Source organism: Heterodontus francisci, chromosome 10 (assembly GCF_036365525.1).
Source record: "Heterodontus francisci isolate sHetFra1 chromosome 10, sHetFra1.hap1, whole genome shotgun sequence".
Taxonomy (NCBI): Eukaryota; Metazoa; Chordata; class Chondrichthyes; order Heterodontiformes; family Heterodontidae; genus Heterodontus; species Heterodontus francisci.
The window spans coordinates 48914776-48930762 of record NC_090380.1 but is presented as its reverse complement, the minus strand read 5'-3'; the positions used below and the strand labels follow the sequence as shown (position 1 = coordinate 48930762).

Genomic DNA, 15987 nt, shown 5'->3' with positions numbered 1-15987 from the left:
GGCCAACTTCAATGGAATAAGGGGGGATCTAGCCAAGGTAAAATGGAATCAAAGACTGACAGGAAAACTGTAACTGAACAATGGGTGTTCTTTAAGGAAGAGATGTTTCAGATACAGGCTGAAGGGAGAAAGGTAGGGGAACCAAAGCCAGGGCTGCTTAGATGACGAGGAGGTAGAGAATATGATGAAACAGAAAAAGAGGTTGTATGATGCATGTCAGGTGAATTCTTCAAGCAAGAACCAGGCCAAATACAATAAGTTGAGAGGGGAAGTGAAGAGGAAAATAAGAGTGGCAAAGAGAGAATATGAGAATAGAATGACAGTTGGCATAAAAGGGAACCCAAAAATGTCTTCTGGCATGTAAATAGTAAGCAGGTAGCAAGAGGCGGGATTAGGAACAAAGAAGGTGATATATCCTTGGAGGCTCAGGAGTACTTTGTATCAATGTTTATGAAAGAAAAGGATGCTGACAAAATATCGGTAGAAGCAGAGATGGTGGAGGTAATGAATGCAGTGAAAATTGATAGGCAGGATGTACTGGGAAGGCTGGCTATGCTTAGAGTGGATAGATAGCCAGGTCTGGATGGTTTGCATCCCAGGTTGCTAAAGGAAGTGGGGGTGGAGATAGTGGAAGGTCTTGCCATGATCTTCCAATCTACCCTAGATATGGGGGAGGTGTCAGGATTGGATTGGAGAGTGATAAATGGGACACTCTTATTCAAGAAAGGATGTAAGGACATTCGTAGTAACTGCAAACCAGTCGGTTTAACAGCAGTGGTCAATAAGGTTTTAGAAACAACAATCAGGGAAAAAATTAATAGCACTTGGAGAGGTTTGAGTTAATTAAGGATAACCAGCATGGATTTGTAAAAGGCCGATCATGCTTTACTAATTTAATTTAATTTTTTGATGAAGTAACAGGTAAGGTTGATGAAGGGATGGTTGTTGTTTATATGGATTTTAAGAAAGGTTTTGACAATGTAGCATATAAAAGGCTGGTTAACCAAATTGAGGCTCAGTGTCAGCTTGGATAAAAAATTAGCTTAAGGACTGAAAACACTGAGTAATGGTAAATTTAATACAGAGAAGTGTGAGGTGATGCATTTGGGCAGATGGGCTAGGAAGAGACAATATAGACTTAATGGCACAGTTCAAATGAGTATGCAGGGATGAAGGGACCTTGGGGTTCACATGCACAGACCCTTGAAGGTTACAGGACATATTGAGAGAGTAATTCGCAAAGCATATGGGATCTTGGGCTTCATAAATAAAGATATTGAGTACAAAAGCAGGAAAGTTATGCTGAGCCTTTATAAAGCACTGATTAGGCCCCAAGTAGAGAATTGCAACCAGTTCTGGTCACTACACCTTAGGAAGAATGTGAGGGTCCTTGAGAGAGTGCAGAGGAGATTTACCAGAATGGTTCCAGGGATGAGGGATTTTAGCTATAAGGTTCGGTTAGAAAAGCTGGGGTTGTTCTCCTTGGAGCAAAGGAGATTGAGGGGAGATTTGATCGAGGTATTTAAGATTATGAAAGTTTAGAAAGGGTAGGCAAAGAAAAGCTGTTCCCATTAGCTGATGATAACAAGGACTAGGGAATACAGATTTAAGTCTTTGAGTAAGAGATACAGGGGGGATGTGAGGAAGAACATATTTAGGCAGCATGTGGTAATGACATGGAACTCATTGCCTACAATGGTGGTGGAAGGGGAGATGATCAACAATTTCAAAAGGAAATTGGATGGGCACTTGAGGGAAATAAACTTGCAGGGTGATGGGGATAGAGAGGGAGGAATGGGACTCACTGGATTGCTCTACAGAGAGCTGGCATGGACTTGATAGGCCAAATGACCTCCTTCTTTGCTGTAATGATTCTATGACTCTATAACTAACGAACTCATTGGTAAAGGAAATACAGTAGATGTTGTGAATATGGATTTTTAAAAGCTGTTTGACAAAGTATCTGTTACAAATTCAGATCTGCTATACATAACTTAGAGGATCCATTGGCATCAGTTGCTTCCTTAGCTGGTCTGAGCATCTTACTTCGCACTATAATTACTTGTAGATTAGCATAACCCAGGGTTGTATCAATAGCATCCTGGTGCAATTTGGGACCTTTTGCATGTGTGTTATTTCGACTTCTCTGAAAGCAGACTGAATTAACACTAGATGAGGTAGCGCTTTTCTCAAATCATAAGCTGCTTTATTTCATAATGAAATGTACAGGACAATCAATATGATCAGAGTCACTTAGTTCAATCAGTACTACTGATATTCACAAAATTGTACAAAATAAGAAACCAGTGGCATTGTTCTACTTCACTGGGTTATATCCTTAACTTAAACAAAATAAATTCTCACAGCTCCAGCGACCGGGTTCAGTTCTGGGTACTGCTTGTGCGGAGTTTGCAAGTTCTCCCTGTGACCGTGTGTGTTTCTGCCGGGTGCTCCGGTTTCCTCCCACAGCCAAAGACTTGCAGGTTGATAGGTAAATTGGCCATTGTAAATTACCCCTAGTGTAGGTAGGTGGTAGGAGAATGGTGGGGATGTGGTAGGGAATATGGGATTAATGTAGGATTAATATAAATGGGTGGTTGTTGGTCGGCACAGACTCGGTGGGTCGAAGGGCCTGTTTCAGTGCTGTATCTCTCTAAGACTCTATGACTCTGCCTTCTGCCTTATAGTTCTGTGGTGGAACCTCCTCTCTTCACAGCCTTTTGCTGCTTCAATGCCTGGGCAATGTTTTCTTTCCAAACGCCAGACTAATTTTTGCTTTCTGTGCCCCTTTTTAAAAGTCTGACTGCAGTGTCACAAGAATGTCAAATGATCTTTCTTTGTCTCCAGAAAACTGGTTTCAGATACTCCACCTGAAATTTAATACATGCCTACTAGCTCTGTGAATTCAATCTGTTTAAATTAAGCTTTAATTTAAAATCACATTTTAATTGACCTTGTTACCCACATCGTTTCCACAGAAAACCAGTCAAAAATATCAGAAATGTATTATCACCATAAAGCAAGCACCTTGTTAAAATCAGCACACATTTTATTAAAGGGAATCAGCACACATTTTATTAAAGGGAATGTGGCAACATGGTTATTAAGTTGGCTAAAGGACAGAGATTGGAGGGTAGTGGTTAATGCATTGTTGGACGGTAGGTATGTAAACAGTAAACAATAACGTCCTCCAGGAGATTACTTCTCTCATTATTTTTAAATGGTCTTTAAGAGGATATAGATTAGTAAATTGGTCAGATAGATATCAGAAGAAATTTAATGTCGAGAAATGTGAAAATGAAAAATGTTTTGACAGTAGAATAAGGGAAAATATACATTAACTGGTAAACCTTTTAAAGGAGCAAGACAAACGAAAAGTTCAGATACACATTAAAATTGCTACATCTATTCTTTTTCTAAATGTTTATGTGATCCTAAGTTATATGAATAGGGCACGGAGCAGAGACAAAAGCAATAATTCTAAATCTATACCAATCATTAACTATGCTGGAACATTGGCTTTTTGCTGACTTATTGCTCATCACAAATTGCCTACTACAGAGTGAATATTTACAATGTGTTTATCTTTCGCTTTGCAGACCTATGCTAAATTTAAATGTACTTTTATAAAAAATGCCTTTTTCATTGTGATTCAGATAATATTTGCATCATGTATAGAAACATAGATGAAATGCTTATCTAATAAGTTGCCAGCCACTGCCCTTATGCAAAAAAGGCCGATAGCACTGAGTCAGCTTGGCTCAGTAGTACCACTCATACTTTTGAATGGCAAAACTGAGAGTTCAAGCCTGCTTCTGGACTTGAGCATATAATCTCGACCAATGCTTTGGTGCAGTACTGAGAGAGCACTGCTTTGCCAGGGGTACCATCCTTTGGATTAGATTTCAAAGCAAAGTCTGTCTGCTTGTGCAGATGAAAATGAAGAAGAACAAGGAGTTCTGGCCAACATTTGTCTCTCTACCAATGTCTCCAAAACAGAGTATTTGGTCATTTATATAATTTGGTGTTTGTGGGACAAATGCTTTTGAGTGACCAAAGGATGTGAAATGTGTTGTATAAATTCAAGTTTGTTTGTTCTATTTGGTTGTCTGTGCAGAATTGGCTTTCTGTGGAGAAAATGCCAAATATAATCATTCGTGTAAGATAGCGGCAGGTCTGAAAATATGAAAGGTTTTGCATAGTGTTGATGCTGTTATAGTTATTACTAAATAAAGGGACATATTGCAACAGTTAGAACTGCAATGATCTCCTTACTTCTGATCAATTAAGGAGAGTTTAAAACCTGTGTGTTAATTTTCAAAGGCACCTTAGGTTATGTGTAATTGCCAGCAAGTGGAAGGAAGTCATTGCATCAGATAGAATAATGTGTCACAGATTTTGTATATATAAAAAGCTACTAGAAAGTAGAAAGTTTACAGCACAGAAAGAGGCCACTTGGCCCATCATGTCTGCACTGGCTGAAAAACGAGCCACCCAGCCTAATCCCACCTTCTAGCATTTGGGCCGTAGCCCTGCAGGTTACGGCACTTGAGATGCATATCCAGACTCCTTTTAAATGAGTTGAGGGTTTCTGCCTCCACTACCCTTTCAGGCAGTGAGTTTCAGACCCCCTCCACCCTCTGCGTGAAAAATATTTTTCTCATCTCCCCTCTAATTTTCTACCAACCACTTTAAATCTATGCCCCCTAGTCACTGACCTCTCTGCTAAGGTAAATAGGCCCTTCACATCCACTAAAAGTACTAAATGAATAAATTACTAAAACTTTATATTTTGATCTATATTGTTTAGAGTATGTGAGCTAAAAATAGAGTGACACTCCCATGTAGAGGAGGGACAGAAGGAAAATGAGAGAGAAATTCCTGATCAGTTAACAAAGAGAATATTCAATGATAGCATTTCCAGTGTTTGCAGGGTTTTGTTTTATCTATAACGAACGGTTAATCACAGTGTCAAGATAACATACTTGCAACATCATCTGCCTTTTTTTTACTGCTTGATTCACTCATCCCCTACCCAAGATTAACAAAGATTCATAATTCATGGACAGCAGACTGTGCTGTCCAATTTCATATCCCTGCAGAATGCTTGTGTGTTAAGACTGGTTTATCAGATATTGTACTAAACTAGACATCTCATGCACTGTAGCTGCAGGTTTGTATTGAATTGATCTGAAATTTATGTCCCATGTGGACAAATAAATTGCCAACTGCAGTCTTGGCAAATATTAAAAATGTAAAGTAAATTAAAACTTGGAGAGAAGTAGTTGTGCAGTTGTGATTACCAGCTACAGGTGATCTACTAATTAAATCTTGTAATCTCAGTTTGAATATTTTAATATGGATACCATTTTCAAGCTATGCACGACATGGGATTCTCAGATTTTTAGCTGATATGGAAAATAGCAGTCTCTCGTTCTAAGCAAAATTTAACAGTGCATCTGTTTGAATTTCACACAGTTGCTTTTCACAACTGAGCAAATCTTGGAAGATGTCTCTTTAATTGATCCAGCACAGCAACACTTCATCCAGTCTCCATTTGACATCCATGTACAAAATGTTTTTCAGCAGGGGTAGAAGCAAGAAACTTGGCTGATTCCTTACCTCCACCCCTGCCCCACCCCACTGCAGTCACTACTATTATGTAGGAAAATGTAATAGCCAAATTGTGCACAGCCAGGACCCACAATTAACAATTGACCAGTTAATCTCGTTGGTGGTGTTGGATGAGCAATAAATGTTGGCCAGGATTCTGGGGGAACTCCCCTGCTCTTATTCAAATTGTGCCATTGGAGATTTTGCATTTGGAATCATAGAATCATAGAATAGTTACAGCACATTTGGCCCGGTGTGTCAATGCCTGATCTCTGCAACAGCAACTCAGCTAGTGCTCATCCCCTGCCCTTTCTCCGTAACCCTGCAATTTTTTTCTCTTCAGGTGCTAATCCAATTCTTGTTTGAAAGCCCTGATTTGTATCTGCCTCCACCACACTCTCAGGCAGTGCATTCCAGATCCTAACCACTTGCTATGTAAAAAGGTTTTTCCTCACGTTGTCGTTGGTTCTTTTGCCAATCACCCGAAATTGGTGTCCTCTGGTTCTTGACCCTTCCGCTATTGGGAACAGTTTCTCTCTATCTACTCTGTCTCGACCTGATTTTGAACACTTCTATCAAATCTCCTCTCAACCTTCTCTTCTCTAAGGAGGACAACCCCAGCTTCTCCAATCTATCCACATAACTGAAGTCCCTCATCCCTGGAATCATTCAAAGAACAAAGAACAGTACAGCACAGGAACAGGCCATTCGGCCCTCCAAGCCTGCGCCGATCTTGATGCCTGCCTAAACTAACACCTTCTGCACTTCCGGGGCCCATATCTCTCTTTTCCCTTCCTATTCATATATTTGTCAAGATGTCTCTTAAACGTCGCTATCGTATCTGCTTCCACCACCTCCCCTGGCAGCAAGTTCCAGGCACTCACCACCCTCTGTGTAAAAGACATGCCTCGCACATCCCCTCTAAACCTTGCCCCTCGCACCTTAAACCTATGTCCCCTAGTTACTGACTGTTCCACCCTGGGAAAAAGCTTCTGACTATCCACTCTGTCCATACCGCTCATAACTTTGTAAACCTCTCTCATGTCGCCCCTCCACCTCCGTCGTTCCAGTGAAAACAATCCGAGTTTTTCCAACCTCTCCTCATAGCTAATGCCCTCCAGACCAGGCAACATCCTGGTAAACCTCCTCTGTACCCTCTCCAAAGCCTCCACGTCCTTCTGGTAGTGTGGCGACCAGAATTGCACTCAATATTCTAAGTGTGGCCTAACTAAGGTTCTGTACAGCTGCAACATGACTTGCCAATTTTTATACTCTATGCCCCGACCGATGAAGGCAAGCATGCCGTATGCCTTCTTGACTACCTTATCCACCTGCGTTGCCACTTTCAGTGACCTGTGGACCTGTACGCCCAGATCTCTCTGCCTGCCAATACTCCTAAGGATTCTGCCATTTACTGTATACCTCCCACCTGCATTAGACTGTCCAAAATGCATTACCTCACATTTGTCCGGATTAAACTCCATCTGCCATTTCTCTGCCCAAGGCTCCAACCGATCTATATCCTGCTGTATCCTCTGACAATCCTCATCATTATCCGCAACTCCACCAACCTTTGTGTCGTCCGCAAACTTACTAATCAGACCAGCTACATTTTCCTCCAAATCATTTATATATACTACAAAGAGCAAAGGTCCCAGCACTGATCCCTGCGGAACACCACTAGTCACATCCCTCCATTCAGAAAAACACCCATCCACTGATACCCTCTGTCTTCTATGACCGAGCCAGTTCTGTATCCATCTTGCCAGCTCACCTCTGATCCCGTGTGACTTTACCTTTTATACCAGTCTGCCATGCGGGACCATGTCAAAGGCTTTACTAAAGTCCATATAGATAACATCCACTGCCCTTCCTTCATCAATCTTTTTCCTCACTTCCTCAAAAAACTCAATCAAATTAGTAAGACACGACCTCCCCTTCACAAAACCATGCTGTCTCTCGCTAATAAGTTTGTTTGTTTCCAAATGGGAGTAAATCCTGTCCCGAATAATCCTCTTTAATAGTTTCCCTACCACTGACGTAAGGCTCACTGGCCTATAATTTCCTGGATTATCCTTGCCACCCTTCTTAAATTGAAGACGCAGCCACTAATGGTGGAGCGATTACAATCGGAGATGCTCAAGAGACCAGAATTAGAGGGTTGTAGGACCGGAGGAGATTAGAGATAGGGAGGGTAAGGTCTTGGAGGGGTCTGAAAACAAGGATGAGAATTTTAAAAACAAGATGTTGCTTGACTGGGAGACAATGTAGGTCAGCAAGCAGAGGGATGGATATGCGAATGGGACTTGGTGTGGGCAATAGTGTTTTGGATGACCTCAAACTTATGGAGGGTAGAATGTGGGAGACCAGCCTGGAGTGCATTGGAATAGTTATGTTTAGAGGTAAGGGAGGCATGAATGAGGGTTTCAATAGTGGATGAGCTGAGACAGGGTGAAGTTGGGCAATGTTACAGAGGTGGAAATAGGTGGTCTTAGCAATGGCATGAATATGTGGTCAGAAGCTCATCTCAGGGTCAAATATGACACCAAGGTTGCGAACAGATTGGCTTAATCTCAGACTGTTGCAAATAAGAGGGATGGAATCAGTAGCTTGGTAACAGTTTCGAGCAGGAACTGAAAATGATGTCTTGGGTCTTCCCAATACTTAGTTGGAGGAAATTTCTACTCATCCAGTACTGGATGTTGGATAAGCAGTCTGGTAGTTTACCAACAGTGGAGGAGTCGAGAAAGGTGGTGGTGAGATAGAGCTGGGTGTCGTCTGCAAACAGTGGACTACTTGCGTGCCAAACAGCTGAAGCAGCATGCAATAGAGGGCTAAGCGATCCCACAACCAATGTATCAGATCGAAGCTCTGCAGTCCTGCCACATCCAGTCATGAATGCTGGTGGACAATTAAACTAACTGTAGGAGGAGGCTCCACAAATATCCCCATCCTCAATGATGGGGGTGCCCAACACATCAGTGCAAAAGACAAGGCTGAAGCATTTGCATCCATCTTCAGCCAGACGTGCTGAGTGGATGATCCACCTCGGCCCCCTCCTGAGGTCCCCAGCATCACAGATGCCAGTTTTCATTCAATTTGATTCACTCCATGTGATATCAAGAAATGGCTGAAGGTATTGGATACTGCAAAGGCTATGGGTCCTGACAACATCCTGGCTGTAGTACTGAAGACTTGTGCTGCAGAACTTGTCGCACCCCTAGCCAAGCTGTTCAAGTACAGCTACAACACTGGCATCTACCAGACAATGTGGAGCATTGTCCAGGTATGTCCTGTCCACAAAAGGCAGGACAAATCCAATCTGGCCAATGACCACTCCATCAGGCTACTCTCAATCATCAGCAAAGTGATGGAAGGTGCTGTCGACAGTGCTATCAAGCACCATTTAAACAGCAACAACCTGCTCACTGATGCTCGGTTTGGGTTCCGCTGGAGCCACTTGGCTCCTGACCTCATCATAGCCCTGGTCCATACATGGATAAAAGAGCGGAACTCGAGGTGAGGTGAGAGTGATTGCCCTTGATATCAAGGCAGCATTTGACCAAGTGTAGCATCAAGAAGCCGAAGCCGAATTGAAGTCAATGGGAATCGGGGAAAACTCTCCACTAGTCGGAGTCATACTTAGCGCAAAGGAAGATAGTTGTGGTTATTGGAGGCCAATCATCTCAGCCCCAGGACATCATTGCAGGAGTTGTTCAGGCTGGTATCCTAGGCCCAACCATCTTCAGCTGCTTCATCAATGACTTTCTCTCCATCATAAGGTCAGAAGTGGGATGGTCACAGATAATTGTACCATGTTCAGTACCATTCGCAACTCCTCAGATTCTGAAGAAGTCCATGTTCAAAAGCAGCAAGACATTCAGACTTGGGCTGATAAGTGGCAAGTAACATTTGCGCCACACGGGTGCCAGACAATGACCATCTTCAACAAGAGAATCTAACCATCTCTCCTTGAGATTCAACAGCATTACCACTGCTGAATCCCTCATTATCAACATCCTGAGGGTTACCATTGACCAGAAACTGAGCTGGAGCAGCCACATAAATACTGTGGCGATAACAGCAGGTCAAACCCTGGGAATTCTATAGGAAGTAACCCACCTCCTGACTCTCCAAAGCCTGTCCACCATCTACAAGGTATGTCAGGAGTGTAATGGAATACTCTCCACTTACCTGAACGAGTGCAGCTCCAAAAACACTCAGGACAAAGCAGCCCACTTGATTTGCACCCCAATCCACAAACATTCACTCCCTCTACCACCAATGCACAGTGGCAGCAGTGTGTACCATCTACAAGATGCACTGCAGCAACTCACCATGCCTCATTCGACAGTATCTTCCAAATCTGCGACTTCTTTCACCTAGAAGGACAAGGGCAGCAGATGCATGGAACGCCACTATTTGCAAGTACCCTTCCAAGTCACACACCATCCTGATTTGGAAATATATTGCTGTTCTTCATTGTTGCTGGATCAAAATCCTGGAACATCCTTCCTAACAGCACTGTAGGTGTATCCGCACCACATAGACTCCAGTGGTTCAAGACGGCAGCTCACCACCACCTTCTGAAGGGCAATTGGGGATGGGCATCAAATGCTGGCCTTGCCAGCAATGCCCACATCCCATGTACCAAATTTTTTAAAATGTGAAAACTAACACTGTGCTTTCAGATGATGTCACTGAGGGGCAGCATGTAGATGTGAAGTAAGAGATCCTTCCTCATTAGCTCACTGAAGTATCAGCCTGGCTTATGTGCTCAAACTTACAGTGGGGCTTGAATCCACAATCTTCCAATTCAGAAATGGGAGTGCTTCCAAAGGTTGAAGACATTGTTATGATCCAGTTAGGGACCGTTAACATTTAAAAAGAGGAAGACGATTTTGCAGTTATTACTGAAATTATGCCACAAGGTTTCACATTTTAAGCAAAAAACTTTATTGTACAAGGGTTAAAAAAAGCAAAACACTACTAACTTAACACTACAATTTGGAAACACATACTTTAAACATAAAATCTTAACAGAACATGAAGACGTAAACTTTAAACTCTAATTCTCAACAGAGCACTGCTGTTTGACTGTTAATTTCACCCCAAGAGTTCCCCTATACATTACAGGATCTTGGCAGTTCGTTCACTTCTCCTGGGACCAATCCAAAGTGTATTACAGCTCGTAGGAATCCACTTCGATTCCTTAGCTTCTCAGTTTCTTCTGAGTTATGCAATCTCCTGATGATTCACGCTCTAGCTTTGGCTAGGCAATTCCTCCAATTCTCTTCCAACACCTCCTGAATCTGAACTTCCCAGCTTGAAAAGGGCCTACCTCAAAACAGAAACACCCCTGGTTCCTGTTGGCCTCTTTGCTCCTGAGCCCAGCTGCTTTCAAAGTCAACAGATTTCTCTGTGACCAACAGCCTATCTGAAGCCAACAGCTTTCCAAAAGCTAACTAAACGAGCTCACCTGCTGTTTTATGACTCTCACCTCTTTAACTCTGTCTCCGTAAACACTCATGGAGAGGTTTTTGTAACCTTTTAAATTCTTACAGCTACACATTTAATTCCCCAATACTAAAAGTGACCTCTAAAATATTAATACAAACCATGAGCATATTGAATTGAAGAAATCTGGGATCCTACCGTGTTCAGATACATGTACATAATTGTCAAAAAAAAATGTTAAAGACTTATTTTCCCAGAAATTGAATACATTTTCTTTCATTTCAGGCTGTAGAATTGGGTATAACCCAAGACAGCCATGTGACTCTACTGAGAGCCCTCCTTGCTGAAAAAGATGAGGCTCTCAATCAGCTCAACAAAGAACTGAAGAAACTTCAGCACATCAACAAGCAACTACTGGAGGAACATTGCTTAGTAATATCAACAAATAAAGGACTTCAGAAGGAGGTACATTTTCAGTTATCAGGGATACAGGAAAAACAAATATATTTTTAACCATGGTGATTTGATGTAAATGCGGAGGTAGTTGTCGTTGGATCTCTTACTGCCTGGTTTATGCTAACCTTCCAGCTGGAGCCTTTAGGTGGACAGCCACTGAACTCACCTGTTTCAAACAGGAAGTCACTCTGAGGGCTGAATTTAATGGGCCCCTCAGAAATGGGTTCGGAGGCAAGGGGTCCCATAGAATTGCGACAGGAGGTTGGGGGGGGGGGGTGGTGGGGGGAGGGCCTGTCACCTTCCCATCGCACCGGAATTTAGTCGGGCAGAATAGACCAATGACAGCCTTCCTGCCCAGAGGCTAATTGAAGCCCATAAGTCGCCTATTACCAGCCACTTAAGGGCCTCTTTATGCTGCTGCTGGCATTTAACCAGCAGTGGGTGGGGTGGCGGGTGGGGCACTACCATGTAGGGAGGTCGGCCAAAGGGGTGCTTGCAAGTAAAGCAAGAAGACCTCTCTGCAACCTAGGGGGGGCCCTGCTCCATGGGCAATCTGTGGCCCATGGAAGGCCTGTGCCGGGCAACATTCCTCCTACATTAACTCCCCTCCCCCTGAACTAAACACCCACCTTGCTCCCTCCCCCACAAGCCCCTCGCTGGGACCTGGCAGTCTGACCCTGGTGACCCCCGTTTCACTTACCTTGGGTCTGGGCTCCAGTGCTGGGCCTGGGTCCTAGGTTTCTTCCAGTACCAGCAGCGGCCACTGCTTACAGTGGTGTTGCTGATACTGCTGAGCTGCCGGACCTCTTATTGGCTGGCAGCTCTTGGAGGTGGGATCCCCATCTTTAAAGAGTCAGGGATCCTGGCGCTGGGCACTTAGGTGCCTGAGCACCATTAGATCGCACTGGGGAAAGTCTCCAAAAGGCCGAGGCGGGGTTCCCCTCACCTTTTCAGTCTGGTGCCGGGAGCCCTGCCAACACGACATAATCCAGCCATTAGTGTGCAAATTAGGTCCTGTGACATACACAGGATACCAAGTGAAATTTTGAGATGCAATTGAGTGGAGCATGCACCACGCTCACTCTGCCCATTGTTACGACCAGGTGAGAAAGAGGTCTAGGATTCCCTTTCAGCCTTCACCTGGTCTTACTGTAACAGGGTTTAATCTTAAACACACCATGTTTTCAGCTCCTCCTTGTTCACCACTTTCCAATTATAAGGCAAAGAAACCAGCACAAACAGGCTTTCTTAGGTTTAAAGAAAAGTTGAAATTTATGAAACTTAAACTCTAATTTGATGAGCGCCTACGGATACATGCCGCGACCCATGCTAGCATGCATACGTGATACACACATGCAAATAGACAGAGAAGAGCAGAAGAAAAATAAAGTGGAAAGGTTTGAGGCAATATCTGAAGAGTTGTTGTTACGGTTCTTTGAGCTCACTGTAGAGTCCTTGATTGTCGGTAGATCTTGCTTTTCGTTGGGGCCCAGTATTCTTCTTAAACCTTGTTCACTGTAGGAGACTTTTCTTTCTTGGGGTTCATGTGTCTTCAGTGGATTCAGAGGCTTGTGGGAAAGAGATGGGAGCAGACAGGTGAGAGATCTTCTCAGTCCAGGAGCAAACAGCTTTTTGCCCAAACTGTTTGTACAAATTCAAAAAACTTAGGTTGCCCAGCAGGTTAGTCATGTAACATGGTTTTGTGTATTCGGTCATCTTAGCAGTCAACCTGGAATGCAAGCTCCCCCACCTTCAACATCTGGTGATCAAAAGTCCATTGTGGGTTGAATGTCAAGGATTGGCTGCTTTGTCCTTCCAAACACCATCTGCCAATATGCAAACGTCCCTTCCAGCCACGGCTGATTTGTTCAACAAGTCCTCCCCTCACTCCAGTAACAGTTTAAAATCAATGTTAATGACAAAATAAATGTATCTCATTCTTGGCAGGTGGGGGCCTAGCATGACACCATTTATACCAACATTGAGTGGCTTCTAGGAACCACTGGAAGCTGGTCAGAAAAAAACTGATCAAAGCATTTTCTGGGCATGAGGAAGAATGCTGCTCCTGGGCCCACAAACATTTTTTCCTTGAGCAGAGACCCAACCAGTCCCCATCCACCACCACCCCCCATCCACCACCACCCGCCTCCGCCTGGCTGAACTTGTTCTCACATTGAACAACTTCTCCTTCAACTTCACTCACTTCCTTCAAGTAAAAGGTGTTGCCATGGGTACCCGCATGGGCCCTAGTTATGCCTGTCTTTTTGTGGGATATGTCGAACATTCCTTGGCCCAGTCCTACTCAGGCCCCCTCCCCCAACTCTTTTTCAGGTACATTGATGACTGTATCGGTGCCGTTTCCTGCTCACGCCCCGAACTGGAAAATTTTATCAACTTTGCTTCTAATTTCCACCCTTCTCTCACCTTTACATGGTCCATCTCTGACACTTCCCTTCCCTTCCTTGACTTCTCTGTCGGCATCTCTGAGGATAGGCTGTCTACTAATATTCATTATAAGCCCACTGACTTCCACAGCTACCTCGACTACATTTCTTCACACCCTGCCTCCTGCAAGGACTCCATTCCATTCTCCCAGTTTCTACGTCTCTGCTCTGATGATGCTACCTTCCATGACAGCACTTCTGATATGTCTTCCTTTTTCCTCAACTGAGGAGCCCCCCCTCCCCCCCCCCCCCCCCCCCCACTGTGGTTGACAGGGCCCTCAACCATGTCCGGCTCATTTCCTGCACCTCCACCCTCACCCCTTCCGCTCCCTCCCAGAACCGCAACATGGTTTCCCTTGTCCTCACTTTCCTCTCCATCATAGCCAAAAGATCATCCTCCGCCATTTCCGCCACCTCCTGCGTGATGCCACTACTAAAGGCCTTGTCCCCCCCTTGCCCTGTCAGCATTCTGAAGGGATCGTTCCTTCCGCGACACCCTGGTCCACTCCTCCATTACCTCCACCACCTCGTCCCCTTCCCATGGCACCTTCCCCTGCAAGCACAAGAGGTGTAATACCTGCAATTTACCTCCTCTCTCCTCACTATCCAAGGCCCCAACACTCCTTTCATGTGAAGCAGCAATTTACTTGTACTTCTTTCAATGTAGTATACTGTATTCACTGCACACAGTGTGGTCTCCTACATTGGGGAGACCAAACGGAGACTGGGTGACCGCTTTGCGGAACACTTCTGCTCAGTCCGCAAGCAGGACCCCTATCTTCTGGTTGCTGACCTTTTCAACATCTCCCCACCCCGCTCTCATGCTCACATCTCTGTCCTGGGATTGCTGCAGTGTTCCAGTGAACATCAACGCAAGCTCGAGGAACAGATTTTTCATTTACCGATAAGGCACACTACAGCCTACCGGACTGAACATTGAGTTCAATAATTTCAGAGCATGACCACCACCCAACCACCCCCCCCCCCCCCACCACCCCCACTTTACATTTATCTTTAGTTATTTTTTCTTTTATTTTTTGTGTTTATTTTATTTTTGTTTGTTCAGTTTGTTTCTACTGTGCCTACCCGCTGTTTTTTTCCATGTTTGTGCTTGCGGCTGTTCAATTTTCAGTCCATTAACACCCTATCTGTACTAATGCTTTGTCTTTCAACACACCGTTAACATATTGTTTGCCTTTGCTCCATGACCTTCTGGTCAGCTATTCTGTGACCTTGTCCTATCAATACCTTCTCTTTTGTTATCTCTTGCCCCAGCCCCCGCTTTATTTGCTGAAAATCTTTTACATTTCTAATATTTGCCAGTTCTGAAGATGGGTCACTGACTTGAAACGTTAACTCTGCTTCTCTCTCCACAGATGCTGCCAGACCTATTGAGTTTTTCCAGCACTTTCTGTTTTTATTTCAGATTTCCAGTATCCGCAGTATTTTGCTTTTATTTCAGTGTGCTTTGTGTTGAGGTTTGGCTCTTATTCACAGTACTAGTGTCTGTGGGGGTTGGGATTCCTTCCCCTTACTCCACAAAGTCCAGTTTTAAAGTCCAGTTGGAGGGTGGGGGGGGGAAGAGGAATTCCAATCCCCCCTTTAATATCTTTTTTTACGAGAGATATTACCTCCAAGGAAATCTTCTGTTGCGTTACGAGAATTGTGAGCTTGAGCCAAATCCCTATCTATACATCATAATCCATTAACAAAACCCCTTAACCATTTCCCCATGTTTTGCCTTTTGGTTTTTCGTTTCAGTTTACACGACAATCTTAACACATACAATATTAGAATCATTTGTACAATCACCAACACGTGTGAAGCAATTCGAATCCAGGAGGGAATTTCCAATATTGAAACCAATATCCTACCAGGGTGGGGAGGCTATTTCTCTAATATCCTCCCCCGTGTCTCTGTTCCTCTGTTCAAGAGTGTAATAGTGTTTTTGAGACAGTTCCACCTCCTTCACCAATTTCGTGAGGTGCTCGGGCAGGGATGGGATATCATATCCAAA

General features: G+C 43.9%; 1 protein-coding gene across 1 annotated transcript in view; it reads left to right on the top strand.

Annotated features, from left to right (window-relative positions):
- Window positions 1-15987, top strand: part of LOC137374118 (centrosomal protein of 63 kDa-like) — a 116472-nt gene that overhangs the window by 12968 nt on the left and 87517 nt on the right. Inside the window, exon 2 of the mRNA XM_068039882.1 lies at window positions 11356-11535. Coding sequence (XP_067895983.1) covers window positions 11356-11535 — 180 coding nt within the window. The remainder of the gene's footprint in view (window positions 1-11355; window positions 11536-15987) is intronic.